The following is a 26,201-nucleotide window of genomic DNA, read 5'->3' on the forward strand; positions in this document are numbered from 1 at the left end:
GGGCAGCAGTGGAGCGCAGGAGTGTCAGCCCTCCCACACCGTCCTGCTCGGGGGGCCTAAAGCCCAGGACTGCACCAGGACAGATGCCTGCCCAGGTTGGACCACGGCCTTGGGCCAGACCTGACTGTGGGGCCTTGGCACAGGACCCAAGAGGGGATGGTGCAAAGAGACCTCTGAGCTCGGCAGGAATGGCCATCCCCCGACCATACTCAGAGGCAAGGCTGCCCGTGTACAGGCTGGGGGGAGCAGGGACTCCAGCCACCCAGAGGAGTAGGCCTGGGCTGAGCCTCGACTGGTGCCAGGTGCTTGTCCCCTGGCCTCAGCCTCACAGTGGCCTACCCTGCTCGACTGACTGATGGCCATCCACCACCCCCTGCTCTCCCCACCCACTGTAGCTCTGCCCTGATCCCAGCCCCTGGACCTCGATATGGGTGGTCCTCTGGCACTGAAAGCACTTGCCAAGATGGCCCTCAGTGGTCACCAAACCCCTTGTCAGCTCTGCCAGGTCAGGCAGGCCCTCGTGGACGGAGGACCCCCCATGCGTCATTGGTCATCCTCATCCCTCCCTCTGCCTCGTTCCCCACCTACTGATGGAAGCTAAGATGTGCCACGGGCCACGCTAGGCAGAGGGCATGGAATGGGGGCACCACCACGGTCAGGAGCCACTGTTGTCCTGGGCTCTGCGGCCCAGCTAGCAAAGGCTCTGGAGGCTCTTGTCACTTCACCTGCTCTCAGGGTGCCCTGGCGTGACGCACCGTGCTCTGCTACTGGTAGCCGGCGGCCCCTTTCAGACTGGGTAGAATCCAGCAAGCAGGGAGCCCGCCCCGTGCTCCCTGAGCCACGAGGAGAGGTCGGCTCTGGTGCTCTTGGGGCAGTGGCCCTGGCTCCAGCACCTGCTTTACAGCGTGTCTCTTCCAGGAGCTTGTCTGCTTTGCTTCAGGGCTTGGCTTGGCCAATCTGGGGGGTTTGCCCAGGAGCTGGGAGGTCTTCCAGCGCCGCATAGGGACGTATTTTTGCACCTGTGACCCCTGCAGCTCCTCACCTGGGAACACACAGTGGTGGATCCAGGGAGCTATCTCCTGTCACCTGCCACCCACCCACAACACAGGGATGTGGGCTGGCCGCAGCCTTCTTCTTCTGCAAGGGTTCCAGAGCATGCTCAGAACACCACAGCCCTCAGCCCGGGGTGAGTCTTGGCCAGGGGGAGTGGGAGCTGCCTCTGGGGCAGTGCTGACAGCAGCTGATTGATCACTTAAAACAAAGCCAGCGACAGCAGCAGCAGTAGCAGCAAGCATACTTTCCTGCCTGAGCTGCTGTCTCCAGCTGCTCTTTTCAGGGACTCCTAGAGAAAAGAGATTAGCGCAGTCACGTACATCTCAGGACACAGGCCTCTAGGAATTCTAAAACTCAACAACAAAACTTGTGACACTAAGTGAAGCAAAGGCCGAGGAAAGGGTCCAATCTACCCAGACCCACACACAAAAACAGATGGCGCTGTAAGATGGACAGGACAAAAGGCCCTTGGAGGACATCTGCACAAACTGAGGACTGAGGGAGGCGTCCACAAGAACTCGGACTGTGAACAGGTGCAGCGAGACCACAGGCCACCAGGGACCAGCAGGCGCTGGCAACCACCCCAGGCTGGAGAGGGCAGGGGCACCTCCTGTGGCCCCAAGCACAGGGAGCCTGCAGCGTGGGTAGGGGGAGTCCCCAGGTTACAGGTAGCCCTTGGAACTCGGCCACTGAGCAGCTCATCGGGGTGCCTTCCAGGATCCCAGCTGCAGGGCAGCCAGGGGGCCAGGGAGGATGAAGCATGGGATCTGGGCCCAGGAGCGCTCCCTTCAGGTGATAACTGGCACTACAGAGAAACTGGAGTGAGCACAACCTGAATTTAACAGAAATGACCAGGCCAGGTGAGGCTGTGCAGCAGAGAGGACCTAGCTCCAAACAGCACCTCGCCCCAGGCCCGGGGGCGGTGCAGAGCCAAGAATCCAGGAGCACCTTGCCAGGCCCCTGCCTCATCAGCATCTCACTTCAGCACGGGTTAGCAAAGGACCGCGGTCCAGTACCACCCACAACCACTCTGAGCTTAAGGAGACGAGGGGACACAGGGCTGTGTCCACGGCAGTGGCCTCAAGGCAAAAAGACGTGATGAAGTCTGGTGGAAATTCAACTGTTTGAGAATGAGCTAAATCTTAAAACAAATGATAAATGACATAAAATAAGAGCATATACAGAACAGAAAAACTGAGAGAGAAAAAGATATTAGATGCAAACAAGTATTAGGAAAAAAAAAAGGTGTGAGAAAATCCAGGAAATAATTAGAACAAAAGGGACGAATAAGAAATGAAAGTGAAGCAAGAGGAGCAAGAGGGAGTGAATGTCACGGTGCCCCTGGAGAGGAAGAGCGGGGCAACAAGGACGCAGGAAGGGACATGTGACCAGGGGCACAGAGAGGGGCACCATGGGAGGGAAGAGCCAGGCGGCCTGGAATCCCGCGGGAGAGGAGCGGCCACCCAGAGCAGAGCAGTGGACAACACCCTCACAACTGTCCTCCTATCAGGAGACGCCCGCTACGTTATGGCAAGGAACACGTCGCTCCTGTGCCTTGGCCGAGCACCACGTGAGTGGCACGTGGTCCGTTACTGTCTTTTAAAACGGCAGATGGCAGCTGACCGCGGGGGTGGTGAGGGAGAGCTGGGGACTACCGTGGCCACGCAGCACCCTGTGGAGTCCGTGGACGGTCGCGCCCCAGGAGGCTCGGGAGCCAGTACCCTGCTCTTGAGTCGATGGCACAGGGAGAGTTGAACATGTGCCCCGTGTTTCTGCTCAAGCCACAGCCAGGGGAAGCAGACGGTCTGCGGGGAGAAGTCTCTCTCTGTGGAAGTGTTCTTGCTCCTCTGCGTCAATGAAACGGAGAACTGAGAGGTTCCAGTTAGCAGCCCCTAAGGAAATAATGGATCAGACAAGTCACCTGCTCACAACACAGAAAGACAGATGGCCAAGATGCGACAGGCCGGATGTTGGGAACACCGCACCACTGCCAAGTGTTCTCGCCAAAACAAGAGCCAAGCCTTGTTTACCAGGGAGGAAAAACAAACAGGGACCCAAGAACACGGTGAGCAAACCAGAGACGGGGACAAGGATAAGCTCCAAACTGGGAAAACTCCACCGGAGAAGAAACCACTTGTTACAGAACAAATGAAGAAACGCGTAGTTGGAGGGGAGGGGCTCGTCTCGGGAGGAAAATCTGCAGAGGACAGACACGGACCTGGTGTGGAAACCGGCTTGAGATACAAAATCCAGAGAAACGAAGCCATCCAGGAAATGGGAGCAAGGGGCACATCTGAGAATGTTGAGAATCATTGGTTTTTACCACGCTTACGTTTTTTAATCCTTATATTTCAGTCATTATCCTAAAATATTACAAATGGTACTCACATGATATCTGCGCTTTGTTTAAGATACTTTGGGGGACAGGTGGACAGCACCTGCCTTTCCAGTGGTTGAGGCTGAGAGGTGGGCGGGAGAGGGAAGCATATGGCTCCAGGTTCCCAGTGAACTCTCCCTTAATAAACACCTAACGATAGGCAAAGTGACCACTGCTCCTTCATTGGCCACCCATTCCCTTGTCGTCACGTTGGGCCCTTTTCTGCAGCGTCTGCTAGATGTGTGCCGAGTCCTCGTCCCCAGCTTAAGACCCGCTTGCTGACTTCGGGTCTCCCCTCTCAGAAATGCTAAGGTTCAGGGTCCTTTTTGCAAAGAAAACAAGCACCCGGGAATATCTTCCACATTTCAGCCTATAAAGACACATCGAACCCCCTGACAAATGGCTGCTTCCACTCAGTCTTCTCACAGACAGATCAAAGGAAGGCCCCATACAACATGCCCTGATGACATATGGCCTGGCTCAATACCGCATAGACAACCACAAGTTTCTTTACAGAACTGATTTAACTACCAAGGATGACCTAAGAGGTAAGTGGGCCTTCATGATTTTCTCCATGCACGTTAAGGACCAGGAAGACCCGGTGCACCCTCCTAACTTGTATCCCAATCTTAGTGCGGGGGTCCCCAGAGAATTCAACCAGACCCCCGTGCAAAGATTGGGATACAAGTAACTCTGCCGTTATCCAGCCACAAGTTAAAGACATAAGTTTATAACGATCTTCATTTAGAGTCCACTTACTTCATAGGATTATCATGCCGCATTTTCAAATGTTCCCACTTTCTCAATAGTTAATTTTCCTGGGATCCCAGATATCAAGGACACAGGGAGGGGAGGGGCTCCTTCTCACTCTGAGAACAGAGGCCTGGTGTGCTGGCCTCCTGCCTGCTGGACACACTGGCTGACCTCTGTTCACCTCTGCCTCTACAGCAGGGGCTCTGGCTGTACAGGAGTGTCTCCTCCCACAGTGAACTGTGCAGGTGTGGGCTTGGCTCCAAGACCGTCCTGGTTGGTGGCAAAGTCTCCAGACTTGGCCTTGCATAACAAGGATTGAAAGCTACCATCAAATTCTCATATTTTCCCTTTAGATGTGATGTGATTCTTTTGCTCTGAAAGGACCCACCCTGCCCCAGGTCACATGCAGGTGAAGGGCAGAACACAGGGAGCTCGATCATAGTCACACAGCTCCCTAGAGGGCATCTCAAGGTCATGCCTGGGCATGAGGGTGGGGAGTCCTTGTGGGAATTGCCTCTTGAGGGTGGCCTGAAAGTCCCCTAGGTCCCAGATCCTTCCAGAGGAGGAGCTTCAGGTGTCCTGTGGCCACTTGGTTTCCTGAGAGGAGGGTCATGGAGAGGGATGTGGAGAGTTTAGGAACATGGGCACAAGGGGCACAGGATGCCATCCCAGGCCCTCAGATCTTCAGCCAGAGCTGAGTACAACCTCAGGAAAGCACCAGTGTGACACCCGTGCTGTGGTAAGTCCACTGGCCATGCACGTCCAAAGCCATTGATTGACCTTCCCAAACCCCTCAAAGCACCATAGCAAACAATAGGCCAAGCCAAGAGATTTCCTTGGGCTTCCTGTAGTGCAAGAAATCCACACCAAATGCCATGAAAATGTAAGAACACTTCAAAGTCATTGGGCCAATGATAACTGAGGACACAACAGAGCAATTCAACTCTCCAGTGCTACAAAAGCCGTCAGCAGAGCAGGAATCCCAGCTCCTGGGGCCACCCTGCCTACAGGAGGGGGCTAGAAGACACGCACATCCTGGGAACCTCTCCAGGGTGTTTGTGGATGCTTTCATTCTGGTTTTTTAAACACATGACATATTTAGCTGAATCCCTAAGACAATCCAACTATTTGAAAAAAATCCCAACTCCTTAAAATAAACTCGAGAAGGAGATACAAGCTATGAAAATGTGCACATCAGATCCTCCAGGACCTCCCGGCACCCACAGAAAGGGGACCAGCAACAATCAGCCACTTTCTGGTGGCAGGGAGGGGGGTGGCCCTGCCATGAGCACATCTGCCAAGCAGTGAGCAGCCGCTTTCCCTAATGGCCCTGGCCAGGGAGTCGACAGCTTGTCATTGTGACACTTTTCTCTCCAAGGGAAGTTTAGGGAAAGTACCATTTGGGCCTCAATTACTGGCCCAATCCACTTTGCTCATTTGCATATGAATGCCCTGAACATGCCTAGGTTGTGCCAGGGTTCCTAAGAAACCAGGGGCAGACGTTACTTCCAGAGCTCTCTCCTCAGTTTTACTCCTTTTTTCCCTCAAATATCATAAAATAGCTGCTGAATAGTCCCACCTTGAAGGAGGATTTTAAGTGTTTTTTGATGAGGAAAATTCTATTATTTATACAAAAAGGGCCAAACAGACTGATTTCAGTAGACTCCACAGGCATGTTCCTTGATGGACAGGTCAGATTGCCCAACACGAAACACAACCAACACCTTTCAAACTCAGCATGCGTGTGCACAGACAGCAGGGGTGGCTTGCTAATGTCCACGGTGTGGCCTTGGGGCCAAGAGGCAACCCCCCCCTTCCTGGACCTTTGCCATCATCAGAGACCCCATGTGTCCACTACCGGTGGCCACCCAACTTTGACCCCTAGAAGCAGTCTCCTAAGGAGAAGATTTGGGGCAGCAGGAAAATAGTCCCTAATGTGGGCAGAAGGCCCACCCTGGGGCCAGGTGGAACTGGTCTCTGCTGCATGGCTGCCCTGGTATCCTCCCAACCGCAGCCACTGGCTCCAGGGTGCTGTAGGTGAGGCAGCAGGAGTCCAGGGAGAAGAGGAGGTTCCTACCTCCTGCCAGACCCCTCCTTGAGTTGGGGAGGACTGAGCTTATCTTACCCTTCTTTGTTCTAGAAATTTCTGTGGTGTCTGCTTATCATAGAAGGCAGGTCTTGTTCCTGTCTAACCTGGGGTACCCTTGAGTGCACCTTGAACCCCCGCTTGTCAGAACAGTGGCACTTGATCACATCAGTGTCCTTCATCCCGTACTAGAACATCCCAGGAGGAAGGGCCGAGGAGGTGGGAAAGGCACAGTCTGAGAGCATCTCCTGCTTGCTTGGCTAGGACAAGTGTCGGTCACAGCAAAGAACAGCTTCAGAAGCACATTTCTAAGAGAAGGAAGCACCACAGTGCCACACTCGGCCACTGCCTTAGGGTCCCCGCTGCAGGCCTGGGCGGTGGTTCTCATGAAGGGGGCTGGGTAGAGGAACAGTGCTCGTGTGGACGCGCCCGCTGCAGGAGACCCAGGCTCCACTGGCCACCGATGACCAAGCCCAGGAAGCAGCCTACGAGGGCACACCGAGGCACCTTCTGGAGTCACTCTCGCCTCCTCCGCCAGGACGGTGTGCAGGCCACAGCCGCCTCCCTCTGTAGGCCACACGGGGGAGCTTAGACACGTGCTCCCCAACTTCGCCTTTTATGTGGAGCTCAGTGTATGAAGAAAGGCTGACCAGCTGCCCTGTAGGAGGGACCAAGGAAGAGCCACGCCCTGCTGGGAGGAAAGGCCGGTCCCACAGCCATGGGCAGTGGGCCAGCTGGGATGGATCCTGTCACTGCGTGCCACAGGCATTTCTCAACCCTGCAGTCCCATCTTACAGATGAGGCCCCTGGGACCAGGCTGGATCAACTGCCCAGAGTCACTCAGTCGGTAAGGCCCGGGGCCCACCGGAGCCTCGCCTGCTCCTCAGCGCCTGGCCCACCCTGACCGCTCCCTCCACTCCAGAAGCACAGGCAGGGTTGGAAGTGGCCCTGGGAGGACAGGGATGGACCAAGACTGTCCACAGTGTCTCAGAAGCCAGAGCCTCTGTGAGGTGCCCAGAGCAGGCTCCAGGACAGACCCCAAACTCTCTTGCCATCCTTCATTTGCAGCCAAAGAGATCTCTCTGCACACCACCCGAGTCCCCATTACGGAAGCCCCATAGGAAAGGACACTGCCACCTACCGATTCCTCTTGGTTTTCACACTTTGGTATTCCCTGCCATCTGCCGAACTGGATCCGTCGCTGCTATCGGCTGAAAGAAAATCAAATTAATGAGGCTGGAGGGTCAGACTCAGTGCTCGGCAAACCAGCAGGCTCCTCTGGAAATCAAGGAAACAGACCTCCCTTAGAGGCTGACTCCAACCCAGCAGCTAGCCTTCTCCTCCAAGGGGCACATTCCTATGTCTCAGCAGAAGAGGAACCTCATTCTGCTGACCTGAAGAGAGGTCATTTTTAGCTGGTGTCCACTTAGAGGCTGCTGCACTTTCCAGGGGGTGGAATGTTCAGGGTGGGCCAACACCTGACCCTGGGCCCGGCCCCAGGATGAGCCTCCCTCCCCCTCCTCTGTCTCCTGCCCGCCCAGCCACCTCCCTGTCCACTGGCTAATGAAGAGGACGATGCTCAGCAGCTGCCTCGTGGTGCCCCAGAGCTTCCACCTCCTTCCGGGGAAGCTCACATGAGTGCAGCCTTGGGAGGGGTGACTCCGTGCTGCCTGAGCCTGCGCATTTTCTCTGTCAACCCGACCATTCACTTCCCACCAAATCCTGATGGTGACCCATGCTAGGCTCTGCCCATCTTATCAGAGTTGTGCTCTGCTGTGGGGTGTACAGGGCTGGGGGTGAGAGGGAGGGTCGGGTTCTGGAGGCTCATGGCCTACCTGAGCTCCGGCTGCTTACCCTTCAAGTGGCCTTGTTTCACCAACAGCCTGCCCACACCCCCTCCTTCCTGCCATGCACACAGCCACATGGTCACCCTCCCAGGGGACCCCAACTGCTTCCCAAGCAAAAACTGGCTGTAGGCCAGCCACCCCTCCTCCTCCAGCAAGGCCAGCAGTTGTACGTTGCCTGGTGTGGAGTTTCCACTAGGTAAGGGAACACGGCACAGGGAGGGTGGTCCTTGCAAATGCAGCTGGCTCAGGACCCAGGCTTCTTATAGGCCAGCAGGTGAGGACGGCGCTCAGGCCCCAGCAGAGCCCACAGGGGCTTCCCAGGCTCTTGGTGGTGGCACTCTGTCCCTCTCACCTGGGGCAGTGTGATCTAACACTTCCCTCGGCCATGTCCACACTTCATGCTGTGTAGACCTTTCCCCAGGCCTGCCTCCTGCCTGGGTGGCCAGAGGTATGACTTCCTGGCTCGATTCTGAAGAACGATCAGAAGTTTGGTGGGAGGGGCTTATCCATTCATCTTCCAGGCAGATGAGGTGGGAGACGAAGGGGAATGAAAAGGTCAACTGTGGGAGGGACACAGAGCCCACTGACACCTTGGTTTACAAGGGCCCACATGACTCAATAATCCTGTGCCGGATTGTGCTCCAGGGAAGGCAGATGGGAAACACAAAAATCCTTAAAATGTGAAGAACGGAGCCGCACTCACACCGCTGTTATTAAGAGGACTGTGAGTACTGTCGGTCGGGGTTCAGGCTGAATGATCTCAGCACGAGTGGGGGCTTCTTTGCCTCTGAACACACAATTCAGAAACCATAAAGGAAAATATCTGCAACTTGTCTGAATTTAAAAGCAGAAGACCAATGGGCGTCAGGTGAGAGGAGCTCTCGGGTGGCCTCTGCACCTGCCACCCGAGCTGAAGGGCGACCTGGAGTCACCACCTCAGAGCTGACCACCACAAGCACAGTGAAGAGAGCGGAGGAGGTGGCTGCCCTGCTGACCACAGGTAGGGACAGGAAGAGCTGTGCCCAGGCCATGAGAACAAGGTCCTCTGAACAGTAGAGACGAGGGTGGGAGCCCGCGACCAGCCAAATCAGCCAGGGCCTGAGGAGGGGTTTAACAGAGACCCCCCCAGAGGGAGCCTGCGCTCAGAAGTCAACTTGGGATAGTTCAGAAACAGACCAAGGGGCTGAGACGTCACGACTCCTACAAGAGAAGGGGAAAGCTGCCCCACCCCGGGCGGACGATTTCCTAAATGTGACACCATAACAGCCAACAAGACACCGATGCACTGGACTTGACCAAAATGAAAAAGTCACTTCTCAAAAGACCCCGTCAGTACAGCGAGGAAGACACACCAAGAAAATATCAGTGGGTCCCAGACACAGGGCTTCCAGGGCCCAGAGGAGTGGGGCACAGGGAGCTCATGCCCAGTCCTCGGGAGACTCTGGTCTGTCACCATGTGATGGCAGACTACATCATGGACATACTTGATGTCACTGAAGTATACACTTAAAACTGGCCAAACGGCAAGATTCATGTTGGGAATATTTTACCATAATAAGGAAAACACAGGAATGACTCATCTTATGGCAAAAGAAAATCAAAAGACAAGGGCAGATATTAGAAGGCTATTCCAGCCGAAGCCCACTGACACCTTGATTTACAAGAGCCCACCTAACTCGATAAGGAAGATGAGAACTGAAGCGCATCCCAGGAAGACAGAACAGACAGGGGCCGCAAACCTGTGAAAAACGATTCCATTTTGTTCAAAATTAAAGAAACGCCAATTGAAACAAAGAATGACTTTTGGAATTGAGTTTTGATGACTGACGGCGCTGAACAGAAAGAGTTCGTGGGAGTGAGAACAGATCGGTCCCTTCGAAGGAACATGTGCTGCTACTTGTCACAGACGTGTAAGATGCATGTACCTTTTGATGCGGCAACTCCAGTAAGGCCCAATCACACAATAGATGCACCTACAAAACGTGAGTATATGTGCGTGTGCTTCTAAGTCACCGAGTTCATGGAATGAGGTTGATGGAGAAGTCCCCAGCCTGTGAGCCCAGGGTCTTCCCTGCTGGGAGGGGAAGTGTGGACACCCGTCATGTCTGGCCTTAAGGGGGGGGGGGGGGGGNGGGGGGGGGGGGTGGGAATCCCTGCTAAAACTGACTTAAGTCTCAGGAGATGAGTTGTGGGTGAGGCTTCTAACCCTAACCCTAACCCAAGGGACCAGGTGACTGCCACGTGGTGAGGACAAGGGAGTCTGTCTTGGCACCACCTGCCTGGAGCGCAGCACTCTCACCCAGGCATTGGACAGAAACTTCCAGTCCCTCCCTTCAGGGTGGGTGTTCCATGAGGTGGCAACGCTGCCCAGCACCCACGCGGGCCTGCCAGGCATGCCCACACCCCACTTCAGTGTCCCTGCCTTGGCTTCAGGAATCAGCTGTCCCCCAGCAGAGGCGCACCCTGGAGCGAGCTGGCTGCAGGATGTGAACTCCTGGGAGCTCTGGGGCTGACTGCAAAGATCAGCAGGGAGAGACTGTGGCCAAGGGACTTCAACCAGAGCAGCATCAGGTCACCCAGAGGAACAAGACATCAGGCCTTCTCCCCATCCCCTCCCGACCTGGGGCAGTCCCTGGGGTGGCTGAGCACTGCTGAGAGGGCCTGCTGGAGTGCGATGCCCCTGGGACCCCAGAGTGAGGTCCAGCATCTTTTACGGGGAGTCTGTAAACAGAAAAACTGGGGAGCCTGTGGATGAAGTGGCACCGAGCTTCCATCTGGACTTGGAAAGCCATCGACCCTGGTGTGGCATTGCTGCGGTGGCACCGAGTACCACCTGGGCCTGCACACAGCCCCACGAGCCCACAGGGTGCTGGCTCAGTGGGAGGCTGGCTGGACCAGAGTCCCACCTGCGAACCTGCCTGTGGCAGAGACTCAGGGCTCGCCAGGCGCAGGCCAGGCCACTGGCTCTGCTCCCTCAGAGCTGGCCTCTGCCGCAGATGGCTCTCCGCACATGGTCTGAAATCCATGAGCCCCTCAGTGGACTGGTCAGCCACTCGCAGGCCATCTTGTTCTGTTTAAGTTTTGCAATTATAAATGAAAAAAAAGGGTGATGAATGGTGTGGTCTGATCCCTGTGAGGGGCACCTGGGCTCCTTCAGGGGTGCAGAGGAGTGACTCTTCCAGCACACAGAAGGCCAGATGAAGCGGCTCTCCCTGGCGACGACAGAGAGCACCCGCAGGGAAAGCCTGGGCAATGGGCCTGCCAGCAGGTGGCGGGGCTGACCTCAGGTCCATCAGCAGTCTCCCCACCAGCAGGCAGGACAAGTGGGCAGGTGGGGGCTGCAGCAGGACCAAGGCCCTGGGTGAAGGAGCAGATCAGACCCAGCCAACGGCAGAGGGGCTGCACCTGCAGGTCCAGCCAGACACCGACAGACACTGACGTGGCTTCTCTGTACTCCTGGGGTGCAGTCAAGACCAGTGCCAAGAGTTCAATTTAGGCAAAGAAGAGCCTGCTGACTGGGCTGATGGCTGCAGCTGCCGGCACGGTGGCTCCAGGGGCATTCTGTCTGGATAGACTGGGGTCCCCAGCTGAAGGTCAGGGAGGAGGCGCTGCGTTTGGTTGGGAACCGCGGTGGGCAATGTACACAGACGGCCCTGGGACGGGGAGGCAGCCATGTGCTCTCTGTCCAGTGCCACAGGCATCCCAGAGCTTCCCATGCCCTGGGCACCCTCCTCTCAGCCCACGGGCCTTTTCCCTCTTGCCTCGGGGGCCGCAACAGACTTCTTTCCTGTACCCCATCTTCTGGGGTCTTGTGTGGGTGCCTTGCTCCAGGGAGGACTCTGGGCTCTAGTTTGAGTGCTCACTGTGCTCCGCCACCCACCACCCTGACCTCTTCCCAGCCCCCAGGGCACGTGGCTTCCTGCCCACAAATGCTCCTAGCGGGAGGCCTGTGCTAGACCTAGGGCAGGTCACCAGAGTCCCTAAGACTTAGGAGGGAACTGTGTCCCCCCTCCCCACTTCCTTCCTTTGCTCCTGGGCATGAAGTGCAGGGCACTACTCTGGAAAGTGCTCCTCTAGCCCTCCTGTGTGACAGGGGCCCAAGGCACAGAGGATGACGAGGCCTCCAGGAGGTAAGAAAGTGCAGTGCTAGAGCCTGGTTCAGCCCCTGCCCTGTCCATGAGCCTCCCTTGTGGAGGCCAAACAGCTGAGAGGCTCGTGACAGGAGTGCAAGCTAAGGCCCAGCAGCGCCCAGCACCCCAGGCTCGTCCCTTCCCTAACAGGAGCTACCTGGAGGATCCCACAGGTGTTAAACAAGAGCACCACCCTCTGCCTCCTGCCTCTGTCAACGGGGAGCCTCCCAAGGGATCACCTGCCCCTTGCCATTCATCTGGCATGTCACATAGAGAGGCTGACTAATGTGGCCACTGAAATGCAACTTGGTAAATAAGGCGCTCACTGTGCCAAGAGCAGGCCTGACCCTGGGTGGCAGGAGGTGACCGTACTGACTGCAGCTCCTCTCGAAGGACCCCTCCCTCAGAGTGGGGCAATCGTGCTGTGTGTGGGGAGCACCTCCCACACCCACCTGAGCCCCTGGACTCAAGGAAGCACCTCGGCTTATGAAAGCTCCAACATGTGTATCTCGGTGGCCCTGGGTCCTGCTGAGCGCCAGGGCCACCTGGTCCCATTGTGATGTGGAGACCCAGTACATGCAGTCTGGACCAATTAATACTTGGACAAATGACCGTTCACTAACCGCAGCTGTGTTTACCCACAGGCCAATTTTATACCCTGCTTGGTGGAATAAACGTCATCCTGAATCACATTCGTCCTGATTATCAACAACTGAAATGTTTGCAGAACAATCGAAGCTCAAGAGCCTCCTGACTGTACCTCAGGCAGGGGAGGAGGGGAGGGAGCACAGGGCAGCCCACAGCAGGCCCGGCCAGGCCTTCTCAGACCGATTTGGGGTGAAAAGCCCAGTTCACAGGGATAGAAGCATGACCTTGGCAACTTGATTAATCCCTGTTCTTCAATTCTGTCTTCTTCACAATAGGCATGAAGACCGTGGGGCACAGAATAGTGCCTCCCAGAACATGGGCTTCCCCACCTGGAACCTGATCTGTCCAGTGTTGGTAGGGGGAGTCCAGTTTGCTCCAGCTCGCCTTAGGATGGGAGACCCTCCCCACCACCCAGGAGGACCCCTGGGAGAGTAGGAGAGGATGCAAGTCAGACTTGAGATGCCAGGGTGCTAAGCCGAAGCTGGAGGAGGGCACCTTGCGGCAGGGGAACCAGGTGCCTCTGGAAGCTGGAAAGGTGGGGTGGGGATCCTCCCCAGAGCCTAGGAGCACGGCCTGCCCAGGCCCAGGGACTCCCACTGGACTCCACCCTCCATACCTGGAAGCTGACTGTGTGTCTTGTTTGAAGCCTCCTTTTTGGAGATGGTTTGTTATGGCAGCAATTGGTATCCAGTACCCGTGGCACTCACCTGCAGCCACTCATGGGAGCTCCTTGCTGTCCGTGTCCCTCCACTCTCCTGGCCGGAGGACACTCACCTCTTCAGTTCTCTCCCCAAGCCTCTACCCTACTTGGCCAAGCCATCCAAGGCATTGAAAATGCAGGGGTGGGGCTTCCACTGCCTATTTCTCCCTGCTTCTTCTTGTCCCCCAGAGGAAGAGCTCAGCTCCCAATAGCCAATCGCCTCTGCTGTTTCCCACTGGCTGTAGAGGCTCCCAGCACAGAGTCGGTATGCACTCGGTGGACAGGGCAGGCAGGGCTGCAAGTCGCTGAAGCCGTGGCACCCCAGCCAGACTGCAGGGAGAGAGGCTCCGCAGCTGCCTGGGAAGGTGGAGGACCTCGGAGAGGTTTGAGGAGTAGAGCTGGTGGGAAGACCAAGGCCAGTACTCACCACAGTGAAGAGCTAGTCATCTCCCCAAGAATGGCAGGGCATGTAATGGATGGGCTTGGGGTGAAGCCTGGTGCTTCTCATTTCACTTTAGTTCAACAGGCATTTATTCTCAACTAACAGCAAAGCTACAGAGCCATAAAAAATCTGGATGCATTGCAAAGTAATTAGAAAATAATTCAGGCCTTCACTTGAATCCCTCAGCAATGCTAACAGAATGAACAAGCGGCTTCTTCCCTAATCTGCTGGGTGATGAGCAGCTTAGTGCTCTGGGCAGTTCTGGATCCCACCCATAGACTTCCTAATACCATGTGCTGCCCATCCACACACTGTGCACACCCAACAGCAGTCCATTTAGTGGACATCTATAAAATCCACTTATTCCATTTGTCTCTTGAAAAATAATGGGGGTCAACTGGAATGCTTAATTGTTGCATTTCAGACTAGAAACCAGAATTAATAGCCTGAAATCTGGAATGATTCATAGATGAACAAAATGTGAAAGCAAAATTCTCTACCAAGAGCTTATCACAGTCTCCCCAGAGCGTGTTGCAATAATGAGGGTCAAAGCACTCGATGAGTCGTGATGAACGACCGTCAGGATGGTGCCACACTGGCTGGAGGTCATCCACTCAGCTCCCTCATCATTAATTAATCCTCCAGAAACAACTTCTGCCCTAATTGTTTGGCTGCAAAACTCTCCAGATGAATTTTAGGAAATAGAAATTATGCTCTTCAGGACCAATTCTACCCTGGCAACTGGACATTGAAAGTTGAGGTCATGATTATTTGCATATCTTTAAGAATCATCTAAACAAAAAATAATGTTTTAAGACCATCTCTTCCTCTATTTATAAGAGGAGGTAATATTAAAAATAGTTTTATAACCAGGTGGTAGAAAATAGACCCAAGGCCAACATCATACTGAACAGAGAAAACCTGAAACATTTCCTTTAAACTCAGGAACAAGACAAGGATGTCCACTCTCACCACTCCTCTTCGACATAGCCCTTGAAACTCGACTCAGAACAATCAGGCAAAAGAAGGAAGTTCAAGGGATCCAAAAAGGAAAAGAAGAGGTCAAATTACCTCTGTCTGTTGGTGATATGATCCTATGTCAACAAGATGCAAAAAATTCCACCAGAAGACTTTGCAGGAAAGTAGCAGAATGCAATATCAACATTCATAAATCAATAACTTATGAATATAATACCCCTATAATGAATCTTCTGAAAAGTAAATTAGAAAAACTATCCCATTCACAATGACCTAATAAAATACTTGGGAATTAAGATAAGCAAAGAGGTGAAGACCCCCACAATGAATATTATGAGACACTGAAAAAATAAATTGAAGAAGACCTTAGAAGATGGAAAGACCTCCCATGTTCTTGTACAGCAGAATTAATATTGTCAAAATGTTCATAATACCAAAAGAGATATACAGACTCAGTGCAATCCCCATTCTGAATACCAATGACATTCTTCACAGTACTAGAAAAAAAAAACAGTTATACAATTAATTTGGAAGAATAACAGATCCAGAAGAGCCAAAGCAACCCTATTTAGCAAGAAGAACAATGCAGGACACAGCACAATATATCTTAAATTCTATTACAGAGATATAGTAGCAAAAACAGCAACATGCAGACATGAAACCAATGGAATAGAATAGAAACGTAGAGACAAGCCCCATGTTGGGACAGTCATCTGATATGCAAGAGAAAAGATGATCATTTTAACAAATGGTGCTGGGAAAACTGAATATCCATATGTAAAAGGAGAAGCTAGATCCTTTTTTTCATCCTGCATGACAGACAAATTAAAGTGGATGGAAGTTGTAGGAATTAGAACAGAAACTTTGCAACTGGAAGAAGAAAACGCAGGGTCAACACTTCAACATATTGGTATAGGCACTGGCTTCCTTAACAAGACCCCTAAAGCTCAAGAAATAAAATAAAAAATCAACAAGTGGAAAAACCATCAAACTAAAAAAACATCTACACAACAAAGGAAACAGAGTGTAAAGAGAGAGCCTGCAGAATGGGAGAAGATCTTTGCCTGTTCCTCCATAGAAGATGAATATCCACAATATGTAAAGAAGTCAAAAATCTCAACACCAAAAAACAAATGACCCAATTAATAAATGGGCAGAAGAACTAAACAGACACTTCTCAAAAGAAGAAACACAAATGGCCAAAAATATATGAAAAATGTTCGACATCTCTAGCCATCAGGGAAGTTCAAATTAAAACTACATTGAAATTCCATCTCACTCCAGTCAGAATGGCAAGGTCAAGAATACAATTAATAATGAATGCTGGCAAGAATATGGGGGAAAGGTACAAGGTTGGTGAGACTGCAAATTAGTACAACCACTCTGAAAAGCAGTACGGAGATTCCGCTAAAAACTAGGAATCAAACCAAATGACCCAGCTGTCCTACTCTTCAGTATTTATCCACAAAGAATTAAAATCAGCATACTATAGTGAGGCAGCCCCATCAATGATTTAGCAGTGCAATTCACAGTAGCCAAGTTGTGGATCCAGCCCAGGGGCCAGCAGATGAATGGATCAAGAAAATGTTGGTGTATATACACCGTGGAGTTTCACTCAGCCACGAGAAGAATGCAGTTGTGGCATTTGCTAGTAAATTGATGGAACAAGAGAACATCCTGCTAAGTGAAAGAAGCCAGACTCAGAAACCAAGGGTTGGATGTTCTCTCTCATATGCTGGAACTAGAGCAAAATAAGGCATGGAAAGGGCAGTCGGATATCAAGAAGTCAGAGGGAAATCAGTGGAGTAGAAGGAGATTAAGGTGGGGGAGGAGGGACAGGAAAGAGGGGTAAATGCCAAATGAACATGACAAAATCACACTGTGTGTATGGCATAGCATACCACGACCTCCACCTTTAGGTATATCTATAAGGCACCAAGTAGAAATAAGCAGATTACAGGTGTAATCCCAGCAGCTCGGGAGGCTAAGGCAGGAGGATCACAAGTTCAAAGCCAGCCTCAGCACAAGTGAGGCACTAAACAACTCAGCAAGACCCTGTCTCTAAATAAAATCCAAAATAGGGCTGGGGATGTGGCTCAGTGGTCAAGTGTTCCTGAGTATAATCCCTGGTACCTCCAAAAAAGTAAAAATAGAAAAATAAGTGAAAGACAGACCAGTAGAATAGAGAAAGGGGAATAGGGGGAGGGAAGAAGGGAGGGAAAATGTGGGTACTGGAGGAAAAACAACAACCAGTTTGCAAATTATGGAACAAATTTTGTGGACAAAAAAATGTTTTTACAACTACATACAATTTTGTATTCTCTCGTCTATCTGCACAGAGCAGTCAGGTCCACCAGGGTAAAGTTGGTGGGAGATAGAATACCATGGGCATAAATTTAAACTAATGAGGTCTTTCCAGTTGGGTTGGGCCGATTTAAGGCTCAGCTCTCTATTATAAGCATGAAATGAGGGTCCTGTTAACAGAGGGAAAGGGAGCATTGGCCTCCGGCAGGTAATGCAGGATCCTGTCCTCCACTCTCAGGCCCTCAGGCCTTGAGATGGCAGAGGACCCTGCATTTGCTCAGACCCGGCTGATGTCCAGATGATAGAAAAGGGAGAGCCATCATGCATGGCCTTTAACAAGTTCATGTCGTTCTTATTTCTACTAATTCTTCGGGGAAAAAATGGAATCACATCCAATTATCTGGAAGCATGCAAGCTGAAGAAGAGAGCAGGGAGTCTGCCCGCTCACTCACCCTCTGCCAGGGGATAAATCACCATTAGGGTAAACTGGGCCTTAATGCTTCTCCTAGGCCTGGAAGTTCTCACGATCTTCCCAAGCTATGCACTGTTCTGTCCACGAGGAAGAACCTTGAGAGACTGATTTATATAATGGTTTTTGAGCCTCTTTCAGGACACAAAACATCTCTTTTAATACTGGATGCCACTTGATCAAAGGAGGAAAGAGAATCACCAAATCTATTGCTATCGTCCCTGAACCCAGGGCCATTTTTATGTATCTTACAGTTAAACATGTACCTAGGACATCTTTGACTCAAGCTGTCTGGAGGATGTTCTCAGCATCTTAAGTGAAATAAATAGTAAACCTGTCATCTCTCAAATCTTAGAAGGATAATACTACTTGGCAAGAGCACATGTCCACACCTCTTGGCACTGGTAAAAGAAAACTTTAGTAACACCATTTTCTAAAGGCCTCTGGATTTGACAGGTGCAGGCTGGTGTCATGCTGTGTTAGCCCCATATAATGTGAAATGAAAAATAGCATCACAAATACCATAAAATAACTCCCAGAATTAATCAAAGACCCTCTTTCAGGGGATCAAGACCCCATGTCCACTGGCCCGGCCTTTCAGCCATGCATGCCCGCCTCGGGGTGGCAGAGAGCTCCTCTCAGGCACCTCTCTGGTGGAGCGCTGCTAATTTAATCCACGTGCTCAGCGAGCAGGGCTTCCCCAGCACGGCAGTTCATAAAAAATGTATCAGCTCTAACCGGAAAGCAGCCTTCTGAAAATGCTGAGCGTTCTTCTCTGACTCTTGGTGAGACAAGATCTACAAGGGCCTCCTCACAATCAGCCGCCTCCCGCCCAGCAGCCCAGTCTCTAAGGGAAGAGGGTCCTTGCCCCTCCTGACATGCGCTGCCCTTGCTGCCGCGCTGTAGGGACTGAGCGCCAGACTCAGGGAGCCGGAGGCAGACGAAGGGCACTGTCTGCAGTGATGTTCAGCAGGCCTTTGGAACAGAACAAGAGACTGGCCAACGGCACATTAGACAGGAATGTGGGTGCAGGGGGTGACCTCCCTGCACTCACAACACCCAGTGCACAGAGAAGCCGGAGCCGAGCACCTAGAAGGGACAAGTTTCTGCCCTGAAAACGTCAACAACTGCACCCCATGCTGGGAACGTGACCCCTCGTAACCAGTCCCCAGCCAACCAGGAAAAGCACCCTGTCGCCGCACGCCCCTGACACACGGCCCCAGCACGCAGAGACGCAGCACCCCTTAGTTACTTGCTGAGGCCTCCAGCTTGCGCTTGTGGGGTGGGTCCTCGATGATCCTCTTGAGGTCCCCACGGTTCTTCAGGTCCACAGGCTTCTCCCAGACGGACAGCTGCATCGTCGGGTTGAAGAAGAAGACCCGGTCATCGCCCGTCCAGACTACGCACCTGTAGAGCCGAAACTCACCTCAGTCACTCTCAAAGACACTAAGACCAAAGCCACTAGTGTGTGCCCTGACTCCGAGTGCCCTTCATGACTGGAAGCCACAGGTTGGTGAGGTCATTCATGTGAAGCATGAACATGTCTCATTAGCAGGTGAATGTCCCCAGGCCTGTTCTCCTCCCAGCCAGGGACCCCAAAGCTCAGGGCAGGCAAGCAGCTCCCAAGGCCACCCCAGGTGGGGCTCTGTTTAATGTCATTCCCGCTCAGACCTGGGTGCTCTGGGGCACCTCTCGCGGGGAGGGAGTAACTTGGAGATGGTTTCCCTAAACCTCCCTGGTTTGGCACCTCAGGGCGATGGAGGAGCCCCCAAGTCACAGCTCATTCTCCCTCAAGGGCCACTCCACCAGTGTCTGAGCCCTGCTCCTGCTCACCTTCAGGAGAACAAAGAATCCCATGAAATGGGATTTTCGGGTATGGAAATCTAAATAATCCGAAAGGCATCATCTGCAATCATCAAACCCCTCACTCGTGGAGAGTTATCAGAAAAGATTAAGAATTTAAAAAGAGAAGAGAGAGAAAAGTCCCTTCCTAAAGATCACGGCACCACCAGGGAATGCACAGGGGAGTCTGGGTTCCGACCTCTATGAACCCTGCAAATCAGCCAGTTGAGGCCAGCTAGGGTGGCCCTGGCCATGAGCTGCCCCAACTGCTCTAGGGGTGCTGCAGAGTGAGCTCCTTACTGGCCAAATCCTGTTTCTTGTCTGGGCCTCTGTGAGGTTCTCTTGGACCAGGTGTCCCTGGGCCTCAGCCTCCTTAGCCTCTGAGCGGCCTGGTGCTGTGATTTTCTGCCGACCTCTCAGCTGCTGGGGCGATCGATGGGCAGGGGTCAGCCACATGTGCAACCATCAGGTTAAAGTTCCCTCAAGAAAGGACCCCTGACCAAAGGGGAGCACTGTCAGACACTGCCCAGGCCCCCAGGCCCCAGCATCTCGCTCACACCTCACCCTGCAGACTCACACAATGTCTGCAGTCAGCCTGGGTCAGTGCCAGCATTGGTCTCTCTGTCCTGCACTGAGAAAATCTCCCATGCTCACCCTTTTGAGGCTAGCCATGCTCGTGGGCTGCACAGAGGGCTCAGGGACCCAGCCCACATGTGATGACCTCCGGGCAGATCAGGGCCCTCCAAGAAATAACCCTGAGAAAATCTACTGGACTCCTGACCAAGCAGGGTTCAAGGGTGTGGTAGACAGAACAATGGTCCCAAAGATGTCCACATCTCCTTACTTGCTGGTCCAGGTGTGCAGACCAACAAGTAAGGAGCTCACCGTGCAGCACCCCTAGAGCAGTTGGGGCAGCTCATGGCCAGGGCCACCCTAGCTGGCCTCAACTGGCTGATTTGCAGGGTTCATAGAGGCCGGAACCCAGACTCCCCTGTGCATTACCTGATGGTGCCGTGATCTTAGGAAGGGACTTTCCCCAGAACCCAAGCATGAATCACTGACTCAGCAAAGAGACTCTGCAGATGTGGTGAGATCTTGAGTGGGAAGGGTTCTGGATGAAGGTGGGCCTAAATGTAATCACAGCTGTCCTTGCAAGAGTGACACAGGAGGGGAGGCTTGAGGGCAGAAGCAGAGGTGGCACCTACCACACACAGAGGCAGAGAGAGACAGGAAGAAGCCAGCGACCCGCCTTGAAGGTGGAGTAAGAGGCCAGGAGCCCAGGAACCCAGATGCCCACTGGAAGCTGGAAAGGCAGCTGGAGGAGCCAGCCCTGGGCAGCCGGGCACCGTCTTCCAGGCACTCCCTTCCCTGTCCTAACAAGGACCCTCCAGTGCAGGCCCTGGGTGCTCTGGGCACCTCTGGCCTGAGCCAGGGATGGATTGGTCTGGAGTAGGCTTCCCTAGCCCTCCCAGCTGAGCACTGCCTGGCCATGGAGACAGGCCCAAGGCCACACCCACCGCCCAACAGCAGAAACTAAGCACACACTCTCATCAGCCAATGCTAGTGGCTTCTGGCCTCCAGAACTGGAGGAGCCCAGGCGTGCAGACCAACATGTGGCTCTGTCCCCAGAGGCTCAGAGGGAACATGCAGCACCCAGGCCCTGATCAGTGCACCCAGAAACACTGGCCACGGCAGGCCAGCTCATGATACCCAAAGAAGACTGCAGCTCCCCTTCCTGGCCAGCATGCCCTCGACCTCCTGGGGACCCTGAGAGGACCTCACTCCATCTTCCCTGTAGGTGAGGGGGATGTCCACCTCATTAGGGGAGATGGAACTAGGGCAGAAGAGCATGGTGCTCCAGGCCAGGACCCACCTCCCTCTGACCAGTCCTGTGCTGGGGGCTAGAAGATGAAGACAAGATCCATGAACTGAACCAGGACCCCTACCCAAGTGGTCAGGTCCCTTTCCTGTTCGCAGGCCAGGCAGGCCTCTGCCCTGGGAGACGGTCAGGAGAAGTGGAGCCCCGTGGGGCCTGGAGGGAGGCTGCAGGCCTCCACAGGGAGACCAGCTGGCACTGAGGGCTTTGCTGAGTGCAGAGCCGGAGGTGGTTACGCAGAGCCGAACGTCGTGCGGGATTCATCTGCTGCATGGACTCCTTAGACCACCTGGCCAGCAGGGAGCACAAACCCCTCACGGGAGCCAGGCTCCTTCCCCTGGACGCAGGGCTGGGGGAGGGCTGGCCATGTGCATAGCTTGCCAGGACCCCACTAGACCCCCCCACTGGGCTGCACCCTTGGGGACTATTGTGCCGGGGAGGGGGCCTGCTGAGAGTCAGGCCAGCTCCAGTCCCCCACACGGGCTTCAGACGCCCTCCCACTTGGGCTGTGATGGAAAACAGCACTGAGAGGAAGCCCCGGGAGCTGACAGTCCATTTGCAACAGTGTTGCTCGAGTTCTGTCTCCTTCAGGACCTTTGACTGACTTGGCTTGGGTAGGAAATTCTAGAAGTATCCCTTGTTCTCTACATCCATCTGTCCACTCATAAGGTCTCCCTAGAACAAGGACTGCTTCCTGTGGTCTAGCCACAGCAGACAGACCGACTGGCATGGTCATCATGTCAGAAGGTCATCCTGCCCTGCGGTCCCACAAGCACCTGTGACTGGGCACCACACCCCAAGGTAAGGCCCCATGGCCTTAACAAGGAGATACAGACCTGTCCCCTCCTCTAGAGGCCCTGGGCTGGGAGTCCAGGGTGGGCTTTGCTTCTCTGTCTGAACACCTTAGAGCACAGGTCCATGGCTGCAGGCCTCCAAGTCCTCATTCCCAGAAGAAGGCTGCTTCCTTCCACCCTCAGTCTCCAACCTCAGTCCTAACTTCTGGACTCCTTTCCTCTTAATCTTCCAACTTGGAACCAGGACCCTGGTCACAGCCATTGTTGGGGCCCCTCCCTGCCAATCCACCTCACTGGCAGGATGCCCACTCTGATCACCATGAGCATTGGCTGTGCCCTTGGGAAGCCTGCAGGCCCTGACTGTCTGGGTGGAGGTAAAAGTGTGGCCAAGTCTCTCTGGTGCAAGTCACAGTCTGAAGCATGGCTGGGCTCTGACCAAGACCCCCTGTCCTCAGAGCCCCTGCCCGGCCTCCTTTCCTCCTCTCTGGCTGACGTCCCCCTATAACTTTCAGGCATGGGCGCTGCATCCAGGAAGCCCTGCTCAGGACCAGCCCCACAGGTAGGGAAGAACTGGGTGTTCTCTGGAAGCTTCCCAGTAGACTAGTTGGGAGGAACTCACAAACCTCACCTTCCTAAAACACCTGCACTTCAGGTTTTCGGAGAGAAACCCGAGACCTCCCAGCATGGCACAGCCTTTGCCGGACCCAGGAGGTAATGAGAAATGCTCACTGAGGCGCACCGGTTAATTAAGATCTGGTGCTTGGAGAATGCATCGGCTCATTTGATCAATGCCACCGTGGACAGGGCATTTCTGTCCCAACTACTAAGAAGTTGGAGGCTTTGGAGAGTCAGCCTCAAGGCAGAGGGCAAGGTGGGCGCCAGCTACCCCAGCCTCCAAGGGCTCCGCAGGCTTTCCCAGTGTGGGGCAGATGGGCTCCCCAGGTGCTCTGTAGTACCTGCTGGCTCTCCTGAATGCGAGGGCCTCCTGGGTTCTGAGCAGGCCCTGGTTAGAGGAGACGACGAGGACAAGGGACTAGGGGCTGAGAAGCAGGTAAGTGAAGGCCATCCATGAGCAGGCCAGGAATGCACAGGACCCTGTGGTGGATGCTCACCATGGGGGGTTTCAACCGGGGGCCCCAAGAGCCACTCACAGATGTCCTGCCACCTGGACCCCAGGCTGGGGTCAAGGCAGAGGATCTGGGCAGGTGGACTAGTGGTTTGGGAAGCCACAGTGGAAGGTTAGCCACATGGAAGCTTCCCAAGGGTAAGGCTGCATGGGAAGGTGCTGGGCACCTGGCCTCCTCTAGAGGAGGGAGGGAAGGCTGCCCAGATCAGGCTGAGCCCTGGGGGAGGCACCTGGGATCCTCCCATTTCCACTGGAAACCAAACATTCACCAGACCAGAGCAACCCAAAGGAGCCAGGCCCTTGGGCTCCCTGCTGGGGCTGCTGGCCCCCACCTGGCCTGCCTCTCTCCCAAGGGTCAGAGGTGTGGGGTCCCTGAGAACGTGAATCCCCAGGCCCTTCTGATGGGCTCCATTCATTTCCTCATCAAGTCCTGAGGTATTTTGCCTTCTCACAGCTAACTCAGACAGGGGCTTCACATTCAGGGATTCATATTTATTTGTCCAAATTCTCCCCGATTCCAGATCAGTCTTGGTTTTAAATTTGGTGCTTCAGCGGAGGCACTGCTGCTGGCTCCTGGTGTCCGGAGCAGAGATGCCCATGGACCATCTAAGGCCCTGGAATCCTGGAACACCACCGGTGCAGGAGGCATCACCAACACCCCAACTTGCACCAGCGAACTTGAGCTTCTAATACCAGAAGGAGAGGAGCTAATTAGGGACTAATGGGGGAGTGTGGTCCAGGAGGGGGAAATGGCAGCAATTAACACCGTGCACATTAATATCCAGATACAAGGGCTGGATTTGTGGCGCAGCGGTAGAGCACTGGCCTGGCATGTATGAGGCCCTGGGTTCGATCCTCAGCGCCACATAAAGATAAATAAAAAAGGTATTGTGTCCATGTACAATTAAAAAGTATTTTAAAAAATATTCAGCTACAAGAACCAGCTCTTGTGCTGGGGAAAGTGTGTGGAATTGAACCACAGAGCTGGCGGCAGGTAAATAAATGTGGTTCCCGAGAGAAATCTGCCCCTCCGCTTGTTACGGTTGGTTTCAACTAGACGGAGCCAGCTGTAACATGCAAAATTAATTTTATGTATCATTTTATGCCCATTTTAAGTAACACGGAGAGCTCCCCTTCTTTAATCATGCTGCATAACTCCTGGCTGGCCGCCACATCCCTCTTCTCTTTAACTGTCCCCATATCCCAGAGGATGTAATTAGTGCGTCAGTTATTTAAGTCTGGTACAGGATACCCACACTGAGCCGCTGGATATAAGAGGATCTGAATTGTATCAGATGAAATTGGAGACGTTTCTTTGTTGCAGAGAAGACTTACCAGGATCACCCTTCAACAGCAAACTCCAGCGTCTATAAGTTCTATGGGTGGACATCCATCTCTGTTTCTCTCCCAAACCTCACCTCAACCCACTGGGGAACTGGTGCCTGGCCTCAGGGATTCATATTTATTTGTCCAAATTCTCCCCAATCCCAGATCAGTCTTGGTTTTAAATTTGGTGCTTCAGTGGAGGCCTCTGGCCTCTGGCCTCCACACCTCCCACATGAAAGCCCGCAGGCCCTTGCCATGGATTGTACCACTGTGTGCCCTGTCCCAGGAGCATTCTGTATACTGGACAGAGCCTGGTGCACACTGGGTCTCATCTCTGGCCGGGGCTGACCTGGGCAGGGATTAGGGTTCCCACTGCCCCCGCACCCACTTCCCAGGCCAAGAGAGAGCAAGGGCATTAAGATTCAAGAAGGACGGAGTCAGTGTGTTCTCTGGCCATGGCTTCCATCACCACGATTCAGGAAGAGTGCACAAGTGACTGGCCGGGTCTGACACTGGACAAGGATAAAGACCAGCATGGGAATGGGCTGTCCCCTGATTGACAGCAACTCTGTGCACAAGACCTGCTGTGTGTGTGTGTGTGTGTGTGTGTGTGTGTGACGTGAAGGTTGTCAGGTGAAAGACACCACAGAGTGAAGGTGCTCCAGTTGATGGCAGAGGCTTGGGATGCGCAGGGCCCTGAGGCTGAAGTCCAGGAGGTCCAGGACCTCAACTCCCAAAAGCAACGGCTTGGCCCCTTTCCTGTTGCCCTCTTTCCTCCGCTTCTTCCTTCTGAGGCTAAGCACATGCATCAAGTTTTCCATGCAGACGTGGGAGGAAAGAAGCCTGGGGGAGAGTTGGAGTGCATCCTGCCCCTGCTCAGACGCACTCGCTGTGGCTTCCGGGGAGGAGCCGGGCTCACAGGCCCTGCTCCTGGGGTCTTCCTGTTCAGCTTCTCTGCAGAAGTCTTGGCAGATCGTATTATCCATCCTTAGCCATTTTCTTTTTCAAGTCTAGAGCAGTAAAGACTACAGGTCTGCGCTCAGCAGATGCTGTGGAGCCCTGGCCAACTGTCCACCTAGTCCTGCAGAGAGTGGACACAGAACCCTCTGGAGCCTGTCCTCAAGGTCTGCAGGGAACCAAAGCCTTCAGGGAGTCAGTTTTGGTCCAGGTGAAGGGCTTCTGCACATTTCTGCCTCCGTCTGCTGTAACTGAGCACTTTGACATTTAATTCAGCAGTAGACCCCCCTCCCCAGCAAATAACACCTCAGCTGTCCCTTCCTGACATAATGAAAGACTCAATTATGCAAAGGGGACAAAGTGACATTTGGTTTCCCTTCAGTGGTATGTACTCAGAACAGAGTGCGTTGTTGCCAAGCTTTGTGAGCCTGGTGGCACATCAAGTAACTGCATGTGAGAATGACGTGCTTAGTGGCAGCCAGGCCACCACCTC

General features: G+C 53.6%; 1 protein-coding gene across 1 annotated transcript in view; it reads right to left on the bottom strand.

Annotated features, from left to right (window-relative positions):
* The window catches only part of Tcerg1l (transcription elongation regulator 1 like), a 173,623-nt gene that overhangs the window by 22,580 nt on the left and 124,842 nt on the right, over nt 1–26,201 (bottom strand). Inside the window, exons 8-9 of the mRNA XM_015498452.2 lie at nt 19,040–19,194; nt 7,411–7,480 (exon numbers count right to left, since the gene is read on the bottom strand). Coding sequence (XP_015353938.1) covers nt 7,411–7,480; nt 19,040–19,194 — 225 coding nt within the window. The remainder of the gene's footprint in view (nt 1–7,410; nt 7,481–19,039; nt 19,195–26,201) is intronic.

Source organism: Marmota marmota, unplaced genomic scaffold (assembly GCF_001458135.2).
Source record: "Marmota marmota marmota unplaced genomic scaffold, marMar, whole genome shotgun sequence".
Lineage (NCBI taxonomy): Eukaryota > Metazoa > Chordata > Mammalia > Rodentia > Sciuridae > Marmota > Marmota marmota.